Source organism: Haliaeetus albicilla, chromosome 3 (assembly GCF_947461875.1).
Source record: "Haliaeetus albicilla chromosome 3, bHalAlb1.1, whole genome shotgun sequence".
Classification (NCBI taxonomy): Eukaryota; Metazoa; Chordata; class Aves; order Accipitriformes; family Accipitridae; genus Haliaeetus; species Haliaeetus albicilla.
The window spans coordinates 30,260,793-30,288,080 of record NC_091485.1 but is presented as its reverse complement, the minus strand read 5'-3'; the positions used below and the strand labels follow the sequence as shown (position 1 = coordinate 30,288,080).

General features: G+C 40.8%; 1 protein-coding gene across 1 annotated transcript; it reads right to left on the bottom strand.

The window, feature by feature from the left end:
* Positions 1 to 246: 246 nt before the first annotated feature.
* LOC138684738 (uncharacterized) lies at positions 247 to 27,288 on the bottom strand. The gene is given in 6 exon segments (XM_069779253.1): positions 247 to 1,344; positions 1,944 to 2,026; positions 3,849 to 3,912; positions 26,179 to 26,230; positions 26,233 to 26,466; positions 26,469 to 27,288. Coding segments are annotated over 6 exon segments (534 nt in total). The 5' UTR covers positions 26,566 to 27,288; the 3' UTR covers positions 247 to 1,340.

Sequence of the window (27,288 nt, the reverse complement as noted above, 5' to 3'; positions counted from 1 at the left end):
TTAATAAAAACAGATTTTTCAAAGTTGGGTTTTCTTGCTTTTTTGTTGTTGTTGTTGTATGCAAATCCATGCAGCTTAACACACATTTGGACATTCATTTTCAAAAGTTTTCATCCCCTTGTTTCCTTGGCATCACTGTGTCATAACCCCAGCCAGCAACTAAGCACCACACAGCTGCTCGCTCACTTCCCCCCCACCCAGTGGGATGGGGGAAAGAATCAGGAGGAAAAAGGTAAAACTCGTGGGTTGAGATAAGAACAGTTGAATAGGACAGAAAGGAAGAAAATAGTAATGATAACAATAAAATGACAATAATAATAATAAAAGGATTGGAATATACAAAACAAGTGATGCACAATGCAATTGCTCACCACTTGCCAACCGAAGCCCAATTAGTTCCCAAGCAGCAAGCCCTCCCAGGCCAACTCCCTGCAGTTTATATACTGGGCATGACATCACATAGTATAGAATACCCCGTTGGCCAGTTTGGGTCAGCTGTCCTGGCTGTGTCCCCTCCCAACTTCTTGTGCCCCTCCAGCCTTCTTGCTGGCTGGGCATGAGAAGCTGAAAAATCCTTGACTTAGTCTAAACACTACTTAGCCACAACTGAAAGCATCAGTGTGTTATCAACATTGTTCTCATACTGAAACCAAGACATAACACTATAACAGCTACTAGAAAGAAAATTAATTCTATCCCAGCTGAAACCAGGACAATTGCCAAATTTCTTGAAGCAATTTCTTAACAGGAACTAAAGCATTTCCTATCTGTAAAAGGTGGCAAATTCAACTTTGTCTTGCGTACCATCTCTTTTGCAATTTTGCCAAAATACAGCTATTATAAGCATGTTATGTGGCTACCAACAAAGCAGTGCATGGTTATGCAGTGCAATGATCACACAGAGTGTTCTGTTTCTTAGGAACAACAGTGAATTCAGTAAAAATATGTCCCATGGTTACTGCTGGTTCACCGGAGTAAACTTAGAAGTAACTGACATAATGAGTTACTACTGTTTTAGGTTCCACACTAAAAGAATATAATTAAAATAATAGTGGATGTCTCCCTTTGCTTTGAGACAGCAACAAGTATTATAACAATTTATTAGAATAGAAAATGTTTACTATAACATTTGGAGAAGAGGAAACTGCATCTTGTAGGAGATCCCCACCAACCAACCAGTTTTTCCTTAACTTATTTTATTTCCTGCCCAAGTTTCCATCTGCAGGTCACTAGAAGACCTACCAAGTAGTTACTCACCTTTGAGGAATAAGAAGCTGCATGCCCATTTGAACCAAGCGTCAATGGAAGACAACTGTTGACTTCCATAGGCTCTGGATAACTCACCTATACCCGAACAGCTTAATTATTATAGTTGAAATCTACATCCAAAGTATGCTGTTATTAAGCAGTATCCAGCCTCTGCAGCCACACAGACTAGTTCCAAGTGTTCAAATACCCCTCTCCTTCCATTCCCAATTCTTTATTGGCACAAACCCTGTTACCACAAGCAACACCAGCATGTTATAACACTGATTTAAGTGCCAAACCACAAACTCAAGTGAGAGGAGTGCGTCTAGCTCCATCTCACACTTTCTCCATGCATATGGCGGCAGGGGCAACTGAGTTGCCAAGCTTTGGTCCTTGAGCAACAATGAGATGTAGCACTGGGCTGTCTAAGCAGATCACACTGTTTTTCTAAAGAAAGGCCATTGGACTGGAGCTAGCCCACAGGCTCCTTTTGGAAGGTACAAAGTTAAGCCAGTCGCTAACATTTTAAAAGCCTTGAACTAACAAACAAACAAAACCCATCATCTGTATTTCCCACTTTGGTACTGGAAATCTATTCAGCCATTAATCAGCACTTCATGTTTTGTAAAGGTTATATACCATTCCTAGGTGATTTTCAGAGAGATAACAAAAATACAGAACATATAAACACTGACCTTGTTTCTTTTAACCCTTCTTTCTGAATGACTTCCAGTATTTGTTTTGCAGTCATTGGTGAGTTGGGGTACTTTTCCAATGCCTGAAAAGAAATAATAAATATGTAAGTGACAAGACACAACTGTCCTGTGAATCTGAAAGGTTATGCAATCATGCAGTTTTTATGTAGTCATTTGTGAAAGGCAGGGAACAGTAGTGTTGAGACTGGAGTCCTCTGTCTGTTGGAAGGCCAGATACAATCCAGGAAACTGCAGCAAGAATAAGATTTACTTGCTGCTTTTGTGCATCATCTGCTACATCTGCCTGGGAAAAAAATCTTAGCAGGTTCCAAATAAAAGAGTTGAAATATGCAACTAATTTTATGACACAACAACAGAGTTCCTTTCAGGCAGGAGGGAAAAAACAAAACAAAACAAAACAAAAAGAAAGAGACAGCTAGTCTTGGTTTTTTGGGTTTTATTACTTTAGAACTATTTGAGGTCATTTGAATATTCTACACTTAGGTTTTGTCATGACCTCAGGAACAAAATTGGCTAAAACCTTCTGTTTGTAGAGCAGGAGCTACTGTGAGAATTAACACAGATAGGTTTCAATTTTAAAATGCTTTTTGTTTCTATAAACAATGAAAAATGAAGTAGTCAGAACAGTCACAACACACAAGATGCTACATGACAGAGTGCAGTATATTTTTCCAGTTCAGCTCAGTTTTCCACTCCTTTGCCTTTTCCAATTGAGCCCAAAGTAACCCACTCCTCTTTCCAGATACAACCATCTTGTACATATTTTTCTGGTTTTCCACTTCCTTTTTGTCCCCATCAGTTTTAAGCTGTTAAACAAACAGCCACTCTTTTGCTCATGTAAAGTGCCAGACTGACAGCCCTGGAAAATGAAACCTTTCAATCAGCAGTAAAAGGTGCAGCACAGGCCATGGCAATCAAGTTTCCCAGAGCATCTTGCCAACGTACCTCAAGTAGAACTTGCATTTCTACCCTGAGTAAATAAGAAATCAGTTTGGTCTCCAAATTCATCCGATCCTGAGCTTCTCTCTAGTAGTTACCAAATGATGGCAATTGTGAAAGTAGCTACTACTACGTGGATACCTGCCCACTAGGAACTAGAGACACCACCACATCGTATCATGCAAGTCATCAAAGTGTGAAGGGTGCTAGTCAGGGCTGTAATCCAAGCAGCTCACCTCAAGCCAAAACCTTCCTACTCACTACAACTTGATCAGCTCAGCTCTCTCCTGCCATTTTACAGTTCTGATTTACTGCCTGTTCTCCCCTTTTGCAGCCAAAACACAGTTTACCAAATCCGTCGGTTCTTTGTTACAGATGAGCTTTGTATCCTTTATCTTTCAGTTCCACAAAGGAAAATGCAGAAGTGAGGGCTGCACTAGAAAGGTCTGGGAGCTAAACTGAGCTTATCTCCTGTACATCAATAGGCAAGATTCAAAAGGGACCCATCAGGAAAGGAAAACCGAAAGGTGATTTGAAAGGAGAAAGAAGAGTGGGTAGGAAAGAGTACGGCAATAAGCAAGAACGGAAGGAACTGCACAGGGCTGGGAAAAGGGCCATTGCACAGCAAGGGAAGAGAAATGATACGATGTATTAGTGACAGAACCACAATGACACATTGGAAAAATGACAATGCATATAAAGATTAAGACTAGGATGAGAAAAGATTAATGGTGTGAAGAGACAAAAATGGAAACTTTAACCTTTGGAAAGAAGACAAAGAAAAAGGACAAGGTAAAATGAGAATACACCAAAATAAAGGGAAAAGAAGAGAACTGAACTGGGAACATTCCAGAGGGCAAACTGGAAAGGACAGAAGAGGAAACTACACTGTACTGGACACGGCTATGAAGGAAACTGTGTGCACTTGAAAGTGGGGTTACTCACTGTGGAGGAATCCCTGTTTCTCTTCCTGAGTACAGGCCCCTCAGCACACCTGGGCAGCTCCTCCCTGCAATTGAGAAAATTTGGGTAGCCCTGTCCCCTTCTCTACGACATCACATCCTACTCTATAAAGTCAGTAAAAGTGCCAAGTATTACCACGTGAGTTTGACAATAATGGGAAGGAAACAATAAAGCTACGCAAACATCAGAAGTTGCCCTGTTCTGGACAATGGGAGAAGGGAGAGCAGTTTGTGCTGAGGAAGCTGCACTGAACTGGTTGTGGAAACAATGGCCAGACATACAGATGATCATCTTCACCAAACAACAATGAAACCAACAAGCAGGATGCATAACACCACTACAGAAAGTTTAATCAAACCCACAAGGCAGATTTCAAATACCACAGTATGAAGTGAACACATTCAGGGTATAATGACAAACTGAAATGCAGAGTATGTTAGACAGGCTGAAAGTGCTGGAGCAAACAATCGCCCATTGTGTGGACTTGTTTTATGCCGGACATGTAGCGTGGGCTGCAGTTCATATACCCCATGAATTTAATTCTGTTCATCTAACCCTTTAAACCCTTTAAAGCCTGTTATTCAAAGAACTGTTCATACCCTAACTGAAAAGCATTAATTCTCCAATTCAAACACTGCTTAAAGTTGAAAATCCTGTTATTGAGTACCTGATTAAGTTTTCTTTATCAGAGTGATTAATTTAGCAGAGAACCTTAGTAAGGTTGGTTTTTTCTGCCCTTCCCACAGTGTTGTCATCGTGTCCCCCCTCCCCAGTTTTAACCTAACCATTTATCACAGAAGAAAATAATTACTTGTAAAAACATTTTAATGATAATCTCATTTTCTTCCCCCAGTTATGGAAAACAGCATCAGAGTATTATTTAAGTCTGCGAGCTAATGAAGACACTGAATTGACAATTGCACTACTCTCTCTTGCCTCTGTATCTCACCATTAACACCACTAAAAGCCCGCAATCCCTTTTGCATTTCTAAGACTTTTAAAAATAACATTAGAAATTCAAATTGAATTACTAACTGTGCCTTAAGGCAAATAAAATACTAAAATGCAGTAGCATAGTTAAGTCATAGACTTCTTGGTCAGAAAAAGTAACGCACATCAGGGGAGGAAGCCTTTATCTGTTTTAAATATCTTTCTCCTTCTTCCCACTCCATCCACCAACACTCCTATCGTACATGGGCAGTGACTAATAATGCTGAAATTAAAACATGTTCTGAAGAGTATTATTGTTTCAACGTATTTTGTCAAGAAGGACAATGGCAGAAGAATAGTTTGCACTGACTGCAACCCCTATCACAAAGGATCAAATATGCTGTATTTATTCCTGCCATTCAACCACTGCCTTAAAAAGCAACAGCCACTAAATAACTGGGACAAATAATTTGATACCCATCAGGACAATCTGGAAGGGAACAGTAGTCATTGCACTGAACACATTCTTGGTGTTCATTCAAACCCTGGTTAATGGCTCAAAAAGAAGTCAACACAGATCCTACCAAGCACAGTGGAAATCAAGCCTCCCAGCAAAGGGTAGAAGCCTGACAAATTGTTATGTTTGTGTCATCTACGGGTATCAACCCACAACTTCAGAGATATTAATTACATGGATGCCAAACACATACATTCCCAGTTTCATTGAAAAAGTCATGTCAGTTATATGGGACAAGAAGAAATCCAAATTCCTTTTCTCACCATGGCATCTATCATATTCTGTGCATCAACAACTGCTCAAAAAAATCAGTTGTCACACTGGGGAAAAAACACTTTCCAGTGAACTGTTAGCAAGAAAACTCTAGAGCAGAGTCACGGCTCTCAGCTTTGCATAAGAGAGAAATCCTGAATGCACCCCAAAATCAGAAGAGAACCTCTATATAATTGATGGAATGATAGTTTAATTTATATACACAGCAGCTCTTGACTGTCTGAATCAGATCCGCTCAATCATTTCAGCCACTAGAGGGAACACAAGCAGAGGGACAGCATGAAGAAAGGCAAACTAGAAGGTTGGCCTTCTTGCCACCCATAAACATTCCTGCAGAAAGTGGGAAGCTTTGCTAGAGAAGCAGCCACTACTTCTGCAGCTACCAGTTATTACGCTGGCAGAAAATGATTCTTCTAAACAAGCACCGAGTGTGGTCTGATACTGTGCTGTGGTCCAAAAGCAGCAGGCAAGTCAGCCTAGTGGGCTTGTTGATGCTAATTGTGCAGCCAGAGTACAGTCAGCTGGAACTGGCCAGAGCCTCTTCCATTTGTGGGAGCTGCCTGCAGGGATCTGAAGGTCAGGTAGATGGCAAAAATCAGGATCATTTTATCACATCTACTTGGTCAAACTATTTGCTGAGCCACTACTCACAAACTGAAGCAATTCTCTTTAGAACATTATTTAAATAATTCAGGAGGACAAAGAGGAACAGTGGAGTTATTGCCAGTGCTTTCACTCAACAGCTAAAATACAAGTCAGGCTGAACTGCACAACAGACAATCTTTACTGCCCAAAGACAGCAGGGTGAATAAAAGAACAGAAAAATAACTTTCCTTCTCCTAAGCAGAAAATATATGATATTTTCTAGCCACCCATTACTAAATTAATGAATTGAAAGATGGAGTCCCTAACAGGGTGCAAGAACAGCATCCTGGAAGAAATCCAGCATTGTTTTTTCCAGCTGCTTGTGTGAGGTTAACAGGAGGACTGACTTCTATTGTGAGAAATGCCCCACTCAAATCTTTTGTATTCATTTTTGATTAACGGCTTTAGTCATTGGGGAATTACCAGCAGCCTGGTAAAAGTTCAAAGCCCTTTGTGTGAAGAAAGATGGGTAAATGGTTAGGAGAGTAGGGTAGGGTACAGAGTGGGGGAAGAAAGGAAATGCATAGAGATGGATGAAAAGGAGAAAACAGCAAGAAGATCGAGAGAAGGGACAGTACATCATACATGAAAAAGAGAAAAGAGGGATGAAAATAAGAAGGGAAGATGCACTACAAGATATTTTAACATAAGTTCTCAAAAAGATGTTCATGGAGCTCTTGCTGATGGTGATTAAGAGAAAGGTAAAGAGTAGTTTCCCAGTACTAAAATATTACAAGAAGCTGAAACGGGAGTAATAATTCTCCTGGTAGGACTTTTGCCTTTGAGCAGTTGCAGTTACAATGAGGAAGTCATAAAATCTGAGTAGAAGAGGGTGGATTTCATAAGACATGTCTTTCACTGTATGCTCCATACTATGAATTTGTCTCTGTAACCCATGCATCATTACAGTTAAGAAAAGCAAAATCAAGCAAGGAAAAGAACAAAGATGTAACATGAACAAGAAAGCAACACATAAAAATACCTAAATCTGCTGAGATACATTAAGTTTTAACATAAGTTATGTGCATGCTTGCTAGTCCACATTTTTTTTAGGTTCCAAGGTAATGCTACTGATGTGTAGAGCTCAAATGGTTTAAAGTACACTCAAAAACCATTTTTCCCCAGCCCTCTTTCAGTCAAAAGCACTTCACAGTTCCTTTAGCATGAGCTACAGGGAACAACTGGGAGAGTGTTTCCTCCAACAGAATTTCTACGATAGAATTTGTTTGCAAGTTGGTCTGAAACAGCTTAGCTTTGCTAATCTGCCAGATACGTAAGGCATTATCATCTCCTAAAATACTGAATGAAAGGAAAGAGCAAGAAAGAAGCTGAATGATTTGTTTGTTCATTCCACTGCTTTGACTGGCTGGTTTGAGGCTTGTTCCGAGATATCTGGACCCTTTCATTGTTCCTTTTAAAATTTATTTATAATGTCATATTTTAAACTGATAGAAAGGCAGCAACTGTGCTTTGGAAGTTCCAGATAAACTGTACACTTGACATTTTGAATTCAAAAGAAATTGGATTATAATTCAGTTAAAATTAAACATATAATTGTGTTATTCCTTTACAAGGCACAAGCTCTAGCAGCAACGACATCTTGCCATTGCTAGTGGCCTCGTACATGACACCAGAAAACATAGGGTAAAGTTTTGGACCCTAAACAACTGACTTATAACAACTTACTGATCTGATCTGACATACTGAAACAAGAGGAAACCTTCGTATTTCTCTCTTTACTAATGCAATCAGCCTGTCTGAGCAACCAGGAACTTTCACTTAAAGGCTCTGTCAGCACAGATCCATAAACACCTCAGTGACTGTAAGAGGATGAACCCAGTGAGCACACAGAATCCTATCAGATTTCTGTAAGATCAGGATCTAAGATACATACCCCAGTGAGCAGGATGTCAAACTTGCCACCTCGGTATGGGCTCCATTATCAGCAACAGGATGACTAGCAATGATTTTGTTCAAGTGATGGAGCATCCAGATTCTCAGAACGACTGCTCAATTCTGACAGTGCAGTCCAGCCTTCAGACTTCTGTTTAGCCATGCAAGCCATACCTCTTCTTGGTTTCTATCACAATACCCCATTGCCTCTCACTCTGCCCAGACTTTCTCTTGTCTCAGAGTGATACTCTCATCTTTTGAGGTGTTGCAATACCCCTAATTTCTGTACCTCCCACCTTTCTGCATCCCTGTTGAAATACCTTCCTTCCTTGTCCTTACCACAGTACATTCCTATGTCCTCTGCCTCCTGAAACATTAGCACATCCATACAGATGCAGTTCATTGACATGAGTTCCCTAAAAGCCACACACAGGTAGGTACACAAGTGCTGCCTGGGTAGTCAATACTGAATAGCTAGCTAGCAGCATGCTGTAGCTCTTAGGTGCTGACACGACGAATTGTATTGTGAACCTCCTGTGGCTTGTGGACCATATTCTCTGCCTATTTAGTTTAGGGTAGAAGTTTCAATTTCTGTATCAGTGCACCCAGCTGAAAAACATGGGTCAAAGCTGTTTACAACTATGAATCATTATTCCAGAGAAGGGGCCAGGAGCAAAACACAGCTGTGCCACCCAAAAACATTACTGAAATCTGCACTCATTTGGTGATCACACAGGCCATGATCCTGAAATGCCTCTAATTCCAGCAGGGATAAAAATTCTGCTTTGGCACCTACCTCTGTACAAAATGAAGAGAGGCCGTGCTTAGGTGACTGGAACTAATGGAGCCGAATGGATATGAGTGCCCTGTCACGTGCCTTTATATTACAAATAACAGAGGAAAGAACTACCACCAGTGTGAATACGTTCATCACTACTAAGGGACAAGAAAAAAAAATTACTAAGAAGCACCAAACCCCAAACATATTCGCTTCCATATATGCTGTTTTCTCTATTGAAAGCTGATACAGATTTTTTTTTCTGAGACTCTGAAAGGTTTGCTGTATGACTTGTTTCAGCATAGTAAAATAAAAAAATATGAAGAGTATAACTTCCCAGAAAAATCAACAGAGAGAATGAGTATGTGTTTGTTTTAAAAGCCTTCATTCCTTAATTTCCTCAGGCAAATGTAATGTGTAAGGGTTACTTTTAATGTGAGAAATAAAATTCCTACTGGCTACTCTCTGAAGGTACCAAATTTAACAGGAGGTGACAGTTATGCCGTTTTTCTTACCATTGCTTTACTACCAGAGCTTATCTTTTTAGACAGTGTCCTAAAAATACAGACCTGAGATTTCTAGAATGCAAAAAAGAAAACAAAAAGGAAGGGGGGGGGGGGGGGGGGGAGGATAGCAGAATACAAATAAAGTATTTTAAACTACACACTCTACCTAAATATTCTTGCATATTAGTTTCGGCCATTTAAAGTATTTCATCCAGGTGAAATTCACCCACTAAAAGGATAAGACAAGTTTCATGCTGCAACTGACAATGACTCCATTGATGCACCATGAATATATTTAACAAAACAAAAAGCAGTTTTAACCATGTTACTAAAATATGGTTAACAATAGCAAACATAAAACTAAAACTATAAAAATTATACTTCCATTTTAATTCTGTCACATAGATGGCATGAAACTACCTCATGAAATTTACAGCACATTTTGATGCTTAGGTGAAAAGCCAGTCTAAGTCACATTGATCCTCTTAACCTCACAAGGGAAGTCCATGAACTTCACAACTCAGTTATTTGCTCTGCTCCTCACTCACAGGATGATACACAGCATCACACCCTTCAAATTAATAAGCAAGCAGATGCAGAAGATTACTAAGAATCTTTCTTAGTAATTTTATTACTAAGAATGTGTCTAATGCATGGAAAACCTGGAAGGAAATTCCGAGAGGTGTACAGCAAGTGATAAAGCTGGAAAAATTAAAAGTCCCTTGCAATCACAGACACAACAAAAAGCCACTTTCAGTTCCTTGAGCCCACCTGTTCAAGTACTGGAGGCAAAACGGAAAACCGAAATCTCCACAAAAAGAAAAATGATGAAAGCTTTGGTTTTGGTTTTGGTTTTGGTTGTTTTTTGGTTGGTTGGTTGGGTTTGGGTTTTTTTTTGTTTTAAATAGGAGAGTTATTCTTTCTTGCCAGAATGGACAATACAAAAGAGTAGAATCTTAAGAGTCCTTGGGTGTTATGCAGTTTTTTTCCTTCCAAAGATTGCACAATTATTTCACATCAGTTTTCATTAGCCTGAATCATGACATCATTGTGTACAGAATAGAGTTCACTGGCACAATGCAGATCTACTGCTTAAATTGCTCTGAGAGCAGATATGATAAGTCATGTTTTTGAACTAAAGAAATACAGCCTTCTCATAGAATGTGTAAAGAGAGAATTCTTTTGTTAGCTGTCAGTGGGATTTTGCTATCTCTGTTAAATATATAATGGTTAGTGTCATAACAAAGATCAGCCATCGTGTTATGGCATTTATCTTCATGAGTGAAGAGAGGAAGGGCTACTGTGATTTATTCCATCTCTCCTCATGAGACGATTAATGTCATAAGAGATTAGTCTTCAGTACTGACTTGTACACAGAATAAAATACAGGGCTGGAGTGGGATGCTAGGCAGTTTTAATTGCCACAAGTTTGGAAGCCCACATTACTTACAGATGGCACAGTTGACAATTACTCATCCATGATTTTCAAAAATAGGAGAATATTTTGCAGTTCACTAACTCATATCCATTTTGTGTCATTTATTTGTTCAGCCCTTCTTATCAGTCTTTACACATAGTCCTTTCCCCCATCTCATCACCTAAGTCCACCCACACTTGTCCTGTTAAATACACCATTTATTGCAGAACTGAAGTCCATACTGGTGGTTTATACTGATATTTTGTAGCATCCGTTTAAAGGTTTGAAAAATACACTATTTAACAACTGTTACTAAGAAACATTTGTCACAATACAGGCAGATTAGAAAGAACATATAATGGCTCTGTATCTGTGTTTGTATTCATAAATAAATACATAAACAAAACTCGGGATAGAAGGAGCAGCTTTTCTCAAGTTTTGATAAAAGTTACATGCTCACTTCTCCCCAGGGACCTTGTAAAATAATCTGACCATCCTAAATTTAAGTTAATAATCTTTCAAAAGCCTATCACTTTGGAGAAACACACACAGAATATTTTGTTTACATGCTCCCCACTCCTTCTTAGGAAAGAAAATACTTCAGATAATACTGCAGTAAAAAAACTATGATAAGCAAAAGTTCTGTTAATGAGGGAAGAATTATTTTTCCCCCAAAATGGAACATGAATTGTCTGTATTTTCTTAAATTCTCCTGGATACTGCTAAATCATGCCAAGCTAGGAGAACTTTAATCCTTGATATAAAAGTTTTTTCTGTTAAAACCAGCAATTCTTCACCATCGGTTTACATCAAATAGAACACGTTATTAAAAAGCTCTCACCACAAAGCATTAACTTTATCTAGGCTTCTCAAGTATTGACTTAAACATTTTTAGCAGGCTGTTAATCACATCCACATATAAAGTAATCAGCAACTGAGACCAGCCCTGACAGTGAGACCAGCCAGGTACAGGGCAACATTATGGCAGGGAAGAAGTATCATGAAAGCTAAGGACATTTCTTATTGATGGTAAGTGGATAGGAAAGAAAAATCAATGGGTCCTCATCAGTACAACTGTCTACCAGCTGGATTCTTATTTCCCTTAGAGATTTAAACCAATAGGAACAATCACTTGGCATAGGTAAACAAATTCAATAGGACCTCCAGCTTATAAAGAAGAAAGGTGAACTGTGACTTCAAAACTGGAGTTAGTAGGGAGACAAAATGCTGACTGTTAAACCAACAGATCTCAAACAAAAATACAGAACATGTCTTCCCCCACGGGGAGGAAACCTGAAAATGTTCAGGATAATCTGCAATTGTTGTGGAGGCTCCAAACTCCTGACCCTGCTTGAAGGCATTATTCCAAGCTACAAGACTGGCTGACCCCTCCAAGTTAAGCTGGACAAGCACTGACCAGATTACAGTGAGAAATGGTCATCAGCCATACATATCATGCAACTACAATCACCAAACTCCAGAATCACCACAAAGTAATCAGTCAACAGGGAGGAATCATGAAGGAGTTTATAAAGGAATATAAATACCAAGACTTCTCATAAAGCTAGGCTTCTTGTTCAAGACAAGCTTCTATTTTAAAGGTCCTTAATATCACAGCGTATTTCATATCCTAAGACCCCTCACTATATATAGAACAGATTCAACTGATACCTGTCAGAACAGTAACTGCAACACAAGAAAAGCAAACAAAGAGAGAGTGAAACATGGCTGTTATACGGTATATTCAGTCATGGGTTTTATTCTTTTTCTATGAGGACCAACTTACATACACATGAGGATCTGAGTTTTCCCAAAGTCACACCTCCTCAGCAAATGTAGCTGTAAAAATTGTCAGCTCCTAGGAAATGCTACAGGCAAATAAATTAAATGTCTATGTGGTTTAGGCACATCATTTTAGATTTAATGTTTTAGAAGTTGATAATAATATAAGCTTTAGCTATATATCTGCCATTTCCCCCCAAAAACAGCCAGCAATAAGTGAACAGAAAAATTAAAACTATTTTATGGAAAAGTTGCACTGCCTCAACTTGGGCTTCCAGTGTAACTACTGAACTCATACTCATACTCGTACCTTTAAAACAAAGAGAATTAGTAATGAGATTAGCTTTACAGTTCAAATCCAGGAATGCAATCTTCCTTTGTCTGGCACAGTTAATCTCATTCAAAGACATAAAATTATACTTAGGAGATTTACATGATATGTCCTCTGAGGTTAAAACAAAAATAAACCAAGGCATCCAGAATCACAACAAGAAAACTACCACAGTCTCATATTCAAGCATCACATCAGACAGACTTTTGGACATGGGGGACTCCAGGTGATTTTTTTTTTTTTTTTTTTTTTTGCTGCTCTAGAAATAACCTGGGCAAGATAATTTGAAACCAATTCTGAAAATTCCAATACGAAATCTTACTACCAAATGGATGAGAGAATATTTCAGAAGACAAATTGGTCTTTTCAATTATTTCAAAGGGGTTACTTATAATTTCAACAATACTCATTTGGCTGAGATAACCCATAATGGAACTTGTTCTAAAAATAAACAGAATGCAACATAACCAAAACATAGTATTTCATTTCCAAAGACAAATGCCCTGCCTTTTACACAGGAAAGAAGACAGAATTTTTTTCATCTTAGTGTTTCATTGTGATCCTTATACTCCAAAAGTTTGAGAAGAACCCAAACTTTAAAGATGAAGGTTTGGGGACTTTAGCTGGTTACCTAGTTAAGTGAAATGATAGCAAAATAAATAAATAAATGAAATGAAATGAAATTTTATCCTAGAATTCAGAAGGGGTTTTTTTTCCCCCTCATTTCTTTCATTGTCAGTCACAGATTTTTTTTTTTCCTCCCTTCAGTATATTTGCTATTCTACTTCTCATTGGTACAAGAACATCTCCATCTTTTCTTCACCATTTCCCAACACAGCACTACCATTTTTCTCCCCAGGATTACATCAATATCACCCAGGCACACACTCTTTTCACCACATGACATGTCAACAGACATAAACCCAGTTTCATTCTCTTCTACTAATCCCAGAAAATGTATGCAAGTACTAAAAGTAATAAGCTTCATAACTATTATTACATATGTATGTAGCACTTAAAACCTCATTTTATTCAGAACATTAATGCTCAGAATGCTTTCCCCAGATCCCTTCCCTCCCCCTCCACACCCATATTTTTCTATAAAATTAACTCCAACATTTAACAACACTTTAACTAACACATGAAGCTTCTTGCCATAACAGCTCTAAGAATGCTAACAGCAAACAGGTGCAGTGATTTTTAAAATTTTTTTAAACCTCTCATTCTCTTTGCAGCTCTTTCAGAAGCATTTCCCAACCACCATGCATATATACCAACCTCAGTTATCTAGACAGCCACTTCTGTAGATCTGGCTAAGAATGAAGTAAGGAGCATTATTTTACTTTATTTAACATTAATATAAATAGCTTGAAACATTCTCCTACAGCTCAGACACTAATATTACGAGTTAGCACATGAAAATTACAGTAAGAAACTGAGTCTGTCCTCATTAAGGATAGTTAAAATTGACTACACAGACAGATATTTTCTTTTTTTGATGTTTTTTAATTTAATGGATGTGTTAAAGATTTTGAGAATTATAGTAAGATGAGAATGTTTTGATAATGTGTCAAACAGTCTATCTCCAAGCAAAGTAGGTAACCCTACAAATTAATGGAAACAGAAGTGTTCTCTTCTGCAACATAACAATTATTTCATTAGATATTAATCTACAAAAAATTCTAACAGGTCCCTGAAGAAGAAAAAAAACAAAACAATAAAAAAAACCCAACCACTTAGGCCAAACTAATCTGACAGATTAAGATATTTTAGGGTGGTTTTTTTGGTTGGTTGAGTTTTTTTCTAAACAGATTAAAAGATGGTAAGACAATGCTTTTTTGATCTAACTTCCAAAATCCATACAAAACATTCTTGATCAACTGCTTCCACTCTATTACTCCAAAATCTTTTCTAGTTTCCAATCTTCTGTTGAAGTTTTCAATCCGTAGTTCACAGACCAGTTGAAAGACTACCTTTTTGGAGACCATGAAACACAATAGCTCAAATGACTGCTCAGACACTGACTTTATCCTCAAGGCCTTTCACTCTGCCCCCTCTTACTGCTTCTCTCTTGCGCTGTATCCTGCACCCTTCTACCAGTCAAGCATCTGTTTGTTCACTTCTCCCACATTTATGATCTCTTTCATTGGAAAAGTCCCCAGACAGCCCTATATGAGTTCTGCAGTCTCCTCAAGTGCCGCTGCTGCTGTGGGCCTGGAGGATAAATTAACAACCCACAATGGTTACAGTAAACATCAAACATTTACTGTGAAGGGCTGATCACAGCACAGGTACTGAGAAGTTCCTGTGGAGGTATTTAGTAAATGCAACAATCATCAGCAATGCATGTATACAGCATGCAGTAACTTGCACGGCCAGGCTGATAAAAATCTCCAAATTTACCTTGTGAAGCCACAGACCTCTAGCTCTTAAATGCTCCTACAACTCTAAAACCCAGCATGTTTTAACATCACAACCACTTAGTAAGGCTCACTGTCGCTGGTACGCTATATCACAAAGAGCAGGAAAGATCCTTCTTTGTAAGATAACTGCAGTGTTCAAGCTAGCTTAAAGCTGTAATTCCATTTTCTTTCAGTACCTGATCTTTGGGGTCTGATCCCATGCTCTAGGAACCACAGTATTCAGTAACAGACTTTTACTAAGGACAAGGAACATCAGTCCAAGACAAAGACATGGGGTTGGTCATCATTGACACGTTCCACTCAGATGGATAGCTCTCATTTCAAAAGTGATAGGGGAAATTGGCAGTGAGTCAGCCGATCCTTGAACACTGACTGCAGGAACAGCATTTCAGCATGAAGAATTTGATTTGCAGGATGACACAACCACACAACTGGACCAACCCAAGAGCTGGGAGCAGTGTCCATTTCTTGCTGTTGCTAACAGTCTACTCAAAGGATGCTGGGGCTCATTATGGGCAGACCAAATGTCCCAGGCAGGTAGACTTGTTTCTGTGATTCTCCCAGTCAGTCTCACAGGGCTGTAACCCAATACTTGACATGATAGATAGATAGATAGATAAGATTTGGGCTTCTAAGTCAGGAATTCAAGGGACCACATCAAAACATGCAATCCTTATTCTGTCCTCCCATCAAATATTTCCTGCTGGGATACCTGGCAAAAAGCACTTCAGCTATTGCCCAGGGGGCCACTGTTGTACTGTAATCTATATTCGAAGTCTCCAGCTGCACAGATGTACTGGGCAGGGTGAAGTAAATCATCACAAGAATCTCCATCATTATTTTAAAAGATTAGTAGCCTCATAAAAGACAACTCATGCTCTATACTACTGCTTCCCCTTTCTTTTCTACAACCTGGCCTGATGAACCCAAGCACTTGCTGAACTTTCCAGCCATTCTGCTGACATGTGCTTAACAGACAGGAGATGTTTAATAATGCAACACAACTTGACAACACAGCATCCCAGGAACAGGACAAAAGGAAGACAAACAACCTGTTTGACAAGGATTGCCAATGTAGCAAAATTGGCTACACAGATTTTTCTTATTCTTGGCCAAAAAAAAAGATTGTTTCGAACCGAGAAACCTCAGTACAGTCGAGGCAAATGCTTGGTAGTCCCTGACATCTTCAGGAAGGTACACACTTGTGGAGCCATGGGTCATTTTGAAACCAGTAACAAAAAGGTATTAACGTATCTCCAATAGTAACTTATTTGAAAGTGCCTTCAACGGTGATTTACGGAGCTTATTCCACAGCTAGACAGTGAGCCCCACTAAGTTATTCTACTTTTTTCTTTTTAAAACAGAAGATGAGTGCTTGCAAGATGTCTCAAAAACCTGCATTATGAATGAAACAAATTATGAAATGGATTAGAATGCATTAAGCACTACTGCTCTAAGTACAAACCTGCTACAGCACTACTACATCAAACTGCCAAAAAAATCCAGAGACTAAGTCCAAAAAAGCCTCAAAAAAGCAGAGAATGTGAATGAGCACCATTAAATGGATACAGAATTTTCAATCCATACAAGAAAATTGATGTTTTCTGTCTAGTCACTGTCAGAAAAAAAGAGGTAATGATGCATTTGAATTCTAAATCATGCCCATCGGACAACTTTTCATAATCATTTGATTCTCCTAGTTCTCTCATTTTTTAAGTAGGATATGAAATTCCACAAAAAGGCCAGAGAAGTCCTAGCTTCTATGGGTAATGAAAGTTACCAAGTGATTTTATTGATTTCACAAAACTAAAACTAATTTGAGGCACGTGACTTATTTTCAAGTCTAAACAGACAAGGTGACCTTGAGGCCATTTCCAATTTCATCTTCTATGATTATCAAAGCAATGCTCTAATTAAGATGCTTTTCCCACTCTAAACACCAAATTCCAAAAAGGTTCCTGTTGGTCTTACCTGTCTAGAACTTCTAAATGACAGAAATGCCAAATGAGATGAAAGAGGCTGGTGTGATCAGAGAGTGTCATAATTTTGAGATAGCTGCCAGAATCTTGGTCCGGAAGAATGAAAGCAGGCTATGGCCAATAAGGGTCTATTTTCTCCCATTACCCTTGCTAGGAAATACTGGCAGATAGGCGTTGTGACATAGAACGTCACATGCTTCTCTGATACAGCAATGCCAATAGATATCCCAGCAGCTGGTGGGTAACTGGGAATTTTGAGCCATAGAAAGAATTAACATTTATCCAAGAATAGACATCAATAGGTGTATTGAAACATCTGGATGTGGAATTTGTTCAGTTAAAACTGATGGAACCAAAAGAAAAATAATCAAAACAGAAAGTTACACCTAATAAAGGATGAAGTTAAGTACTTTGGCAATACAATGATAGTGGTAGAGCCTCATCTTACATAAAGAATGTTCATGTCACAAAGGCAAGAACAATCATATGGGACATGAAGATTGACTGTGATTTACTAGACTCTATAGACGTTTCACAAGGCATCTCACCAACTATAGTGAACCACTACACACAGTTAGGCAGGTTCGCAAGGCTGCTAAGAGTCAGCTGACATGAAATAAAACTTCAACCTTCAAATGGTTGATGTATACTTTGGTTAGGGCTCTTTGCCCTCTCTAGACATCAAGTTATACAGGAAGCTAAGCAGGACAAAACAATATAAACCCTGACTAGAATGACTGCTTCACGAAATTCCTGATGCTGTCTATCCTGTTAACCAACATCACAACAAGAGAGAAAAGAGTTCTCCAAACCAAATCACCTACTAGCTCAAGACACTTGTCTGTCAAGGAACACTTCCAAAGTTGTACATGGTTGTAGATGTTTTAAAAAATGTTAACTCTAAGTCAGATTATACTCTGTAGGATGCAACTGTCACCCACAGGATAACAATCTCTAGAGTTGAGCTTCTACAAGCAGTGAGGACATTCTCATCATCAGAGGCTCGGCTAGACCAATCTATATATATAGGAGGACAAGTTTTAAAACAGAGTGAGTAATGTGTGCCTTCTAAATAAATTACTTTCTGATGCTCCAAAATCATGAACAATAATCTAGGACGTGACCTGGAATGTCTTCTACAGAGAACTACAGCCCATTCCTCTTAATGAGACTGTGAATGGCCCTTATGATTCCAGAGCAACAGACTGAACTGTGGTGGCCGATCCTGGCAAATGTTGTCAGACAGAAACTAAACTCAATGCCACACTACAAAACAAGTCTCCTTAGACACCTCAGTACAGGATGCCACGTCAGACTCAGAACCTGCAATGTAACAGCTGGATCCCATATGTTAAAAATCTCATCTAAAAGGTCCTCTGATAGTGAGGAAAGCTACATGCCAGGGTCCACACAGACTTTGTCCTGCTGAGCTCAAACCATTAAAGAGCTGAACTCTTAACATTCAAAAAAACCATCAGATCCCTCCTGGTTTCCTGTTCCAATGTCAGAAACACCAGAGTTTGCTTAGACCAAAGTGAATGGTACTGCTCTAGATCCCTCCAACACTAAGTACAGTCCCCAACCCCAATCAGTGCACTGACACCAAAGAGGCTCTAGGAAGAAGGCATGCACTGACAGATGGCTTATTAACTGCTCCTGATACTCACAATGTCTGTGCTAAAGTACTATACTGATAAGTGGATATATTTAGGTAGCGGTCTGCTTGAGGTATGACGTTCAGAAAGATGTAGGTCATCCCTTCAAACCAAAATTAGCTGCAGGTGAGGAGGCACCTCTCTACCTCTTTTACATTCCCAGCAGGTACATCTCCTCCCAAGAAAGTAACTCCAGCAATAGGAAACTATCTAGCAGGACTTCGCAAAGACAGAGTCGCCTCAGAGAGCCAAGTACATCAGCAATTTGGGTTTCACTGTGAAGGGTGACTGTCATTCAAAGTTGATAAGAGATTAAATGGGCCACCTATGGCCAACCTGTTGTCCTTGAGCAGCATGGAGATTTGCTACCTGAACTAACAGGATGAGCAAATGGGCTGAACCAGGATGTGCTGCTTAGAGCTGGCTCTATTCCAGGTTGTTGTTCTGCCTTTGCATTGGAAGCTGACTGCTCCAGAGTGAAGGCTAGGATATTTGATTCCTTCAGCCCATAAGTTCCTCAAAAGGAGGATTTGGTCAGTTTAAACTGGAACCCATGGAATCATAATGAAAAATTTCCACTAATCACATCTGCTCCCAGGTCTTGATAGCAGAAAAGGAGGCCACTATTTAGTTATTGCTATTTACAGGGAATGCCAAGATTATCATCATCATCGTACTCAGGAAAAGGGAAAATATTTTGAAGCTTACAACATTTTAAGAAAAGTTATTACTCCAAAGCCAAGAGGTGAAGTTTAGCAAATGACTCTCCAAGTGACTGTAATCCACTGGTCACAGTACAAAGAACAAAGAAAGGCTCCAGCAGGAAGTACAGCGAGTTTGGCTTTTCACCTTGAGGACAGCATGCTGCCTGGTCCAGACTAGGATGCTGCAATGACACGGTTTGATCCAGGGAGCTGGTGAACTGGCCTAGCAAATCCAAAGCAACCCAGCTGTGAAGGGTGGGTAGGGCCTTGGATGTGGTTAGTGGCACTATTTCACTGTGATTCCACCAGTTCCACATGCAACTGACCAAATCTTGTTTGTGAGAAACTTGTCAACTGCTGGAAGAAGAAAAAACAGATCAGTTATTTTAACAGAAGCATGCAGTATGACAGGAAAACATTGGTTCTTCTACAGAGAAAGGTAAGCCAGGAGCCACTGGAAGCATTCACTATAACAGGGAACATTAAATCATACCTTAAGGCACTGATAACACCTTTGCATTGTTGAGGAATGCTCATATTTACATTCCTGTAAGGGTTTTCTCCCATGTTACCCTGCTTTGATAGAAGTAATGTGAAATTACTGAGAACTGGTCCCATTCCTGGGTTGGGTTCCTGCCTTCCTAAAGGTCTGTGATGCCAAGGGTTAAAAGGCTGTCTCAGGATAAGAGAATCTCATTCCTCTCTATCTGCCCTAGAAGAATGCAAAAGGTGAACTGAAATAGATTAAATTTATATTTTATTTGTAGTTCACCTTTTAAAATAAAAAAAAAATTAAAACACACTAATTTCTGTATTATTTCATACTAACAAAATAAAATACTGACACTTAAAACACAACCACGGAAGGCTAAAAAAAAAAAAGTTCAGGTTCAACCTTGTCTAACAAGTGCAAAAATTACTTTGAATAAAACAAATTGGAGGAAACCCTAGAGCAAACCAAAATAAAATATATCTCTTCAAAGCAGCATTGACTGTGGATCAAAGGGAAAGGCCATCAAAACTTCCCAAGCCACAATGTTTCTGCATGTCTGAAAAAGAATTAACTCAGAACAAATATGGAAATAATAGTCGGTCTCTGTTAAGCCAACAACAAAGAAATCTTTAATACCATAAAACGAAGTTATGTCAAATCTCCCATTTTTAAAGATACATGAAGCTCCTTTCACACAATGTTTTAAAATGTTATTTACAGTAACAAAAGCAAAGACTTAACATAAAAGTCAAAGGGATTATCATCAATGGTCTAGCTACACAGAAGTTACTCTTCTAATTTTTGTTTCATTTGCAGTCTTCCAATATGAAGTTGTAATGCAAAAATACTTCCATACCACTATGTGATCTGTTTCAACTACACTATCTTAGCAGACCAGATGAAGCAACAATCAGCTATTGGACAGACAGCCACATTAAACAGTAACGTGCAAGCTAACATTTCCAATGGGATTTTGTTGCTTTTCATGTTTTTTTTTTCAGCATCGTTTTCCTTAATTAATTAGTATAATTTTCTTTAAAGTTTACAGGAGCAAGAGAACAACTCTTAATTAACAGCTGGATCCTGTCAGGAGACTAGTGCAAGAAATACAAGAATTAAAGTATGAATATTACTCACCAAACATGCACACATCACCTGAACCATGAGGACTCTCCATAGCAAAGTAGAGCACATAGTCTTCAGTAACACAAGAAAACCTTTCTTTCAGAATGAAATTTGGAGAAGAGCAAAAATATCGGAAAGGAGATCCAACACACAAATAACCCAACAAGCACTACTGTTGTCATTCTTGGGATTTTCTTCTGCTTTATTGTCGACTAGTAGTAGAGACTTAACTGAACTGTGTTTCAAAGCACCACTTACAGGAAAGAGAAGGGGGTAATAATAAAAGCAAGCTATTCATAAAAAATCCTTTTAAAATGTTACCATAAGCTATCACCCTCCACAAGCGTATGTTCTGTCCTTCATACATATGCTACACTCTGCATTCCTGAAGCGAGCAGCCTCCACTCATTTTGTTCAGGCCTCTTTCACCTTTCTGTATCGCAGGTAACAAAGGATCGTGTCTAGCAGTCAAATGATAAAAGTTGGATCACTGCTACCTACTTAAAACTGTTAACAGTTCTTGTGTGGCAGAGTATCCTTGGACACGTTTTGTTCTCAGTATTTTTCATTTCAATATTTGTTACGCACTATCTTATGGCATGAAATTATTAAGAGGGAGAATTCACTATTTCAGGACTTTCAGCAACTGCTTGAGAGTCCTTGTGAGTTTAAGAACAGCTGAAACTGAATGGATACAAGTTATTTCAACTGAAAGGAATCACTGCAAATTGCTTAAACTACTCAAGTGTTTAACCTTTCTATTAAATTTTTATGAGTTCCATGTATGACCAGAAAACAACAATATGGTTTCATCAAATGAGGATCAACTGAAAGACAGAAAGGAAAGACAGGATGTTTCCCCTCCTTCCTTTAAAGATTTTCTTTTGTTCTCATTCTTTTAAGTGTTCTATCTTAGTCTATTTATCAGACACAAAAAGCAGGAAACTGGTATGGAGATAATGCTCAGGTCCTACATAAGCATTGCTGTAGTCTGCTGCAAAGTACAAAATGAGTTGACATATCAGGTCTACATCAAAGATATGCCCTTTGGCAGGTTGTAAAGACAGGTTGCAATTTTGTCCGTAAAAACTCGTGTTCTACAAAATGGGTTCTGTAACATGAACTGTTAGTGGTATGCCACCATTCCACTGATCCTGCACATGCGTTCATTTCTCAGGAATGCTTGTAAGCTGGGCTATGCCTTGCCCTAAGATAAGCAGACTTGTATGAGGAAAAAAGCAGTGTGTTGCAGACAGAAAGATTCAACTCTCTGCAGGAGACTTCTTCCATAAAATGCAAGTTCCAATACAGGACATGCCAGTGGCTCCTGTTTTACTGCCTGTATCACATACGTAGTATTTACAGCAAGAGCTGAATATAATGGGAGTCCTTTCCTGCTTATGTTTTAAAAATTAAGGGAACAGCTTGAAAAAACACTGCATTGCAGGAACTTAAGTTTTCAAAGACCCTTTAATCAAATACCAAAAACCAGTAAATGCAACACTGACTGTCAGTTTGGAGCCTCACCACTTAGACTTATACATTACAATGTATTTTAAGACTGCCATGTAATATATTTTTCTAAAGTACTTCTGCTTCTTTCATTGTGAATGTGGGAAATAGAGAGCTGTGTAATGATTTCAGGCTCGAGTCCAGTTTTTGTACTCCTTTTTATCCATAACTATTACATGGTGCATTATGAGTTTCAGTATAGATTGAATATAGAGACATGAACATATCCATTTCTCTCATAATTACTGTGAGAGAAATAGTAACAGAGAGTGAATGAGGCAAAAGTGTAGCCACAGAAGGAAGATGATTTTATGACTATGAAACAGAACTGCTATGGAGACGCTGTTGGTACCGTAACTGCCTCCTCCACAGATTTCCTGTACAGCTTTGAGTAAGGTACTTAAATCTTTCCATGCCTCAACTCTGCATGGGTAAAGCAGAGGTCAAAATACTTAACTTCATAGGCATGTTGTAAGTATAGAAACATTTGTGTTTGGGAAGCTACTGGGTGTTGCTAATAATAGCTATGTATGTACGATTCAAACGTAAAAGAAAAATATATTTTAGCACCAAGTCTGAAAGTTGTATAGAAAATTAAGTAAGAAAATAAAATGAAAACTCAGCAGCTCTAGTGAGTGAACTTAAAGTACTTGGGAAACTAGCATGCAAGTACGTCATTTAAAGTCTAGATTGTAATATATGGACATGCACAACAGAGTCAAAAAACAGTGCCAGCAACATTAACCTCTGTCATTTCATACTTTTTAGCACTTCACTTTGAAAGCCCAATATTGTAATGTAAGGGCTTTTGTAGAAAATTTAACATGTAAATATGCATACATTTGCCGTATGTATTAATTCAACCTCTTGTTCCTAAAAATAATTCAGCAGAATACAATTTTACAACATATTGATCTAGGTAACTCATGAGTCGGTTTTTGTGAGTAGGTATCAATCACTTCATTGTTTACTTGTCGTTGGAAAGAAATTGATTTAATCAAACCTTGCAGTAATACATTATTGATGTATCCCAAGAAAACAAAATCATAATGAACCATCAGGGTCCTAACATAAAACACTGTAAGGAGTGGCAATTTCGGCTTCAATCTTTCATTGTGATTTGCAAACATATGTCACGAAACAAGTAAAGCCCAGTGCAAGACTGTAGTTAGTCTGAACAGCACTTTGCATCATTCACCTAATAGACTCGGGACAAGTTCTCCATAACTTGGAAACCCCAGGAGAGTAGACAAAAACCACGCTGTGGACCTTATGTATCTCCACTACTTATATACAGCAGTGTATTTTTACTCGATTTCAGCAAATCATGACCCTTCTGGGGGGAGCATGAGGTGATATGACATCATGAAAATAAGAGCGTCTTAGCCCTTCTCTTCAGCACTGGCTCAGCCTTTGTTCTCCAGAGGCTTTAAACTTTTCCATATATTGGACCACACGGGAATAGCAATTTTACTTGATACACAACAGAATTCCTTTATGCACATTTGTCAAACAAAATACAGCTTACAGTGGCAACAGCAGCAGCAACTTGAAAGAGTAAAGTTAGAATAGGATTTGATGTATTTTATAGACTTTTGAATACATGTTGCCAGTAGAAAGCATGGAGAAACAAGTAACTGTGGCAACACCCACTGCCAAAATTATTTTGGCAAAGGCAAGTGTTTTACTGCAGTTAAACTTTTGTTACAATTGTGAGTAATAAGAGAGGACAGTAGCAACACTGTATCAGAACATCTTCACTAAAGCCGCATTATTACAAAATGTTGTAGGATGTACAATGAGCCATATCAGAATTTAGCGCTGACCAAGTGTATGAGAATACCTCGGTACAGCTTACAGAGACATCTATAGGTAGTGTCTGTCTAATACCTTATAATTATTTACATAGGAGAGAGAGGCTGAACTTCCTATGTAGGAATTCATACAAGGTGAAAACCTTTTTACAAAAAATGTGCTTCACAAATAATAGCAATAGGATATTAATACCCATTATGAAAAACAGTTGCACTATTAACACAGACATGTTACTTAAGTAATTAAGTCTGTATCAGAGATGGATAAAAGATAAAGTTGGTGTAGATACAAAAAGCAATATAACCAGCAGCCTATCTTTCTAGCTTTGTCATCTTTCTACGCACCCAGCTGAGGCTGAACCAGACCCAACTTTGCAGAAGAGACACATACAAATGTGTACAACCATACATGCTGTATTGTGCATAACTATTTGTTGTAAAATTCCTAGGATGGAGAGAACCCATACGTACTCTGAAACTGAAAAACAACATAAACGATGTGCTCTATTACACTTAGCAAACAATAATACGGAATCATGAAAACAGATACAGTACGATAAGGGAGACAGTTTCTTAATGAAGTGGGAATGGACTAGGTCTCCAGAGCCACAGAGCCTTTCCAGAAGTGGGTTTGATTGGATATTTCCCTGCTGAGTGGGGGAAGTGGAGAGGGTGAAGGGAAATCCCAGGACAGAGTTCTCTCTAACGTCCTCGCCCCTCACCCCAGTCCTCCTGTCCGCACTAAAGGGATGAAAAAGCAATTCCCGGATATTTCACTTTTCTCTAGAATTAAAAGGAGGGATTTTCTTGGGATATCTGATGCATGAACTTGCAGAGACAGAAACAATCCCTGGCTATCTAAACACACACACATGCAAAAGAAGAAAAGAATAGCATTTCCTCACACATACACCGAGGAAGGGATGTAGCTATTTCTCCTCTCCAGGCGGGGACGGGAGGAGAGCAGAGGGCTGCCTGTACCGCCAGCTCGGGCTCACCCACGCTCGGAGCGGGCTGCCCCGGCACCGCCGGGGGGAGGCACCCCCTCACCAACAACACCCACCCCCCCAACACACACACACACACACACACACACAGGGGCACGCCCGAGCTCCCCTCACGCTGGGGCAGCCCGGCCTCTCTCTTCACCCACTAACTCGCACACGCACAAGCTCCCTCTCACACACCCTCCCGCACAGGCACTCCCTCACACACACACACACTCCTTCACGCTCCCTCACACGCACGCTCTCTCCCCCCCGTCCCCCCTCTCACACGGAGTCCCTCACACGGAGTCCCTCACACACACCGTCCCTCAGTCTCCCTCACACACACACAGAGTCGTTCTCTCGCTCTCTCCCCCTCCCTCACACGCACGCTCGCCCCAACAGCCCCAACCGCCGGCAACAAAGCGGCGGGCAGCGCGCTGGGCTGGCGGCGGCGGCGGGACGCGCGCGGCGCGCGCGCGCGCGCACACACACACACACACACACGCGTGCACACACACACACACACAATGCTGCCGCGGCACCTACCAGGCGGGCAGCCTCGGCCCAGGTGCGGTCCTTCTTCTTCCTCTTGTCTTTCATGTTTGCATCTCATTGAGGTGGTTCTGGGGGGGGCGGGGGGAGGGCGGACCGGGGGGGCGGGGGGGCCCGGAGGGGTTCCGCACGGACAATGATACGGTGACACCGAGCTCTGGAGCCCCCGGGGCGGGAGGGGCGGGGGCGGGGGAGGAGGAGGAGGAGGGGAGGAGGAGGAGGAGGAGGAGGAGGAGGAGAGGGGAGAGGGGGCCGGGCCGGCTCGGCTCCCCGCAGCGGCGATAGCGGCGGCGGCACAGCTGACAGCTTGAGGGATGCTCCGCTACGCTCACAACAATGCACTGTGACGTCACGCGGGGGAATGGCGCCCGCACCAAACATCCCCGCGGCGGCGGCGGCCGCCCTCGCGAGGAGGCCGCCCGAGAGCGCTCCCGCCCCCAAGCCTCGCGAGAGCGGCCGCGGCGCCGCTCTCCCCCCCGGGCCGGGGGCGGTGGGGAGGGGGGCGCGGTGGTTGCGGGGGCGGGGGGTGGCCGGCGCGGCCGGACTACAGCTCCCTGGGTGCAGCGCGGCGCGGCGGGCGGGGCGTCTCCCCGGGGACGCGGCGCTGAGGGGGCTGCGGGGGCGGCGGCGGCGGCCGCGCGGGTCGGCGGTTGGTGGCGGCGGCGGGGTTGCGGTCGGGGTCCCTCCTCTCCCCCCCCCCTCCCCGTCGCCCGCCGCTCTCCCCGTTTCACGCCGAAAGCGCGTTCGGTACACCCAGCCGAAAATAGGGCCCGGCCCCTCCCCCGGCGTGCGACCTCCGCGCTGGCGCTTACTTACGGCTGGGGCAGCCCGCGGCCTGGGCGGCGGGCCGCCGTCGGGGGAGCCCCGCGTGCGCCTGTCGCGCCTGTCGCGGCGGCGGCTCCCGCCGGTGCCCTCCTCGCTTCGCTTCCACCCGCGCGCCGCAGTCTGGCAACCCAAACCCCGGGCAAAGAGGTGCCAGCCCGGAGAGATCCCGCGGTAGCGTTTTAAGTCCTTTTCTTGTCGGAACAGGAAAGAACATCTTCTTGTTCCAGCGTAAACAAAGGAGTTGATGTGCTGCGCTCGTAAAACTGCTGCAGGATGTTT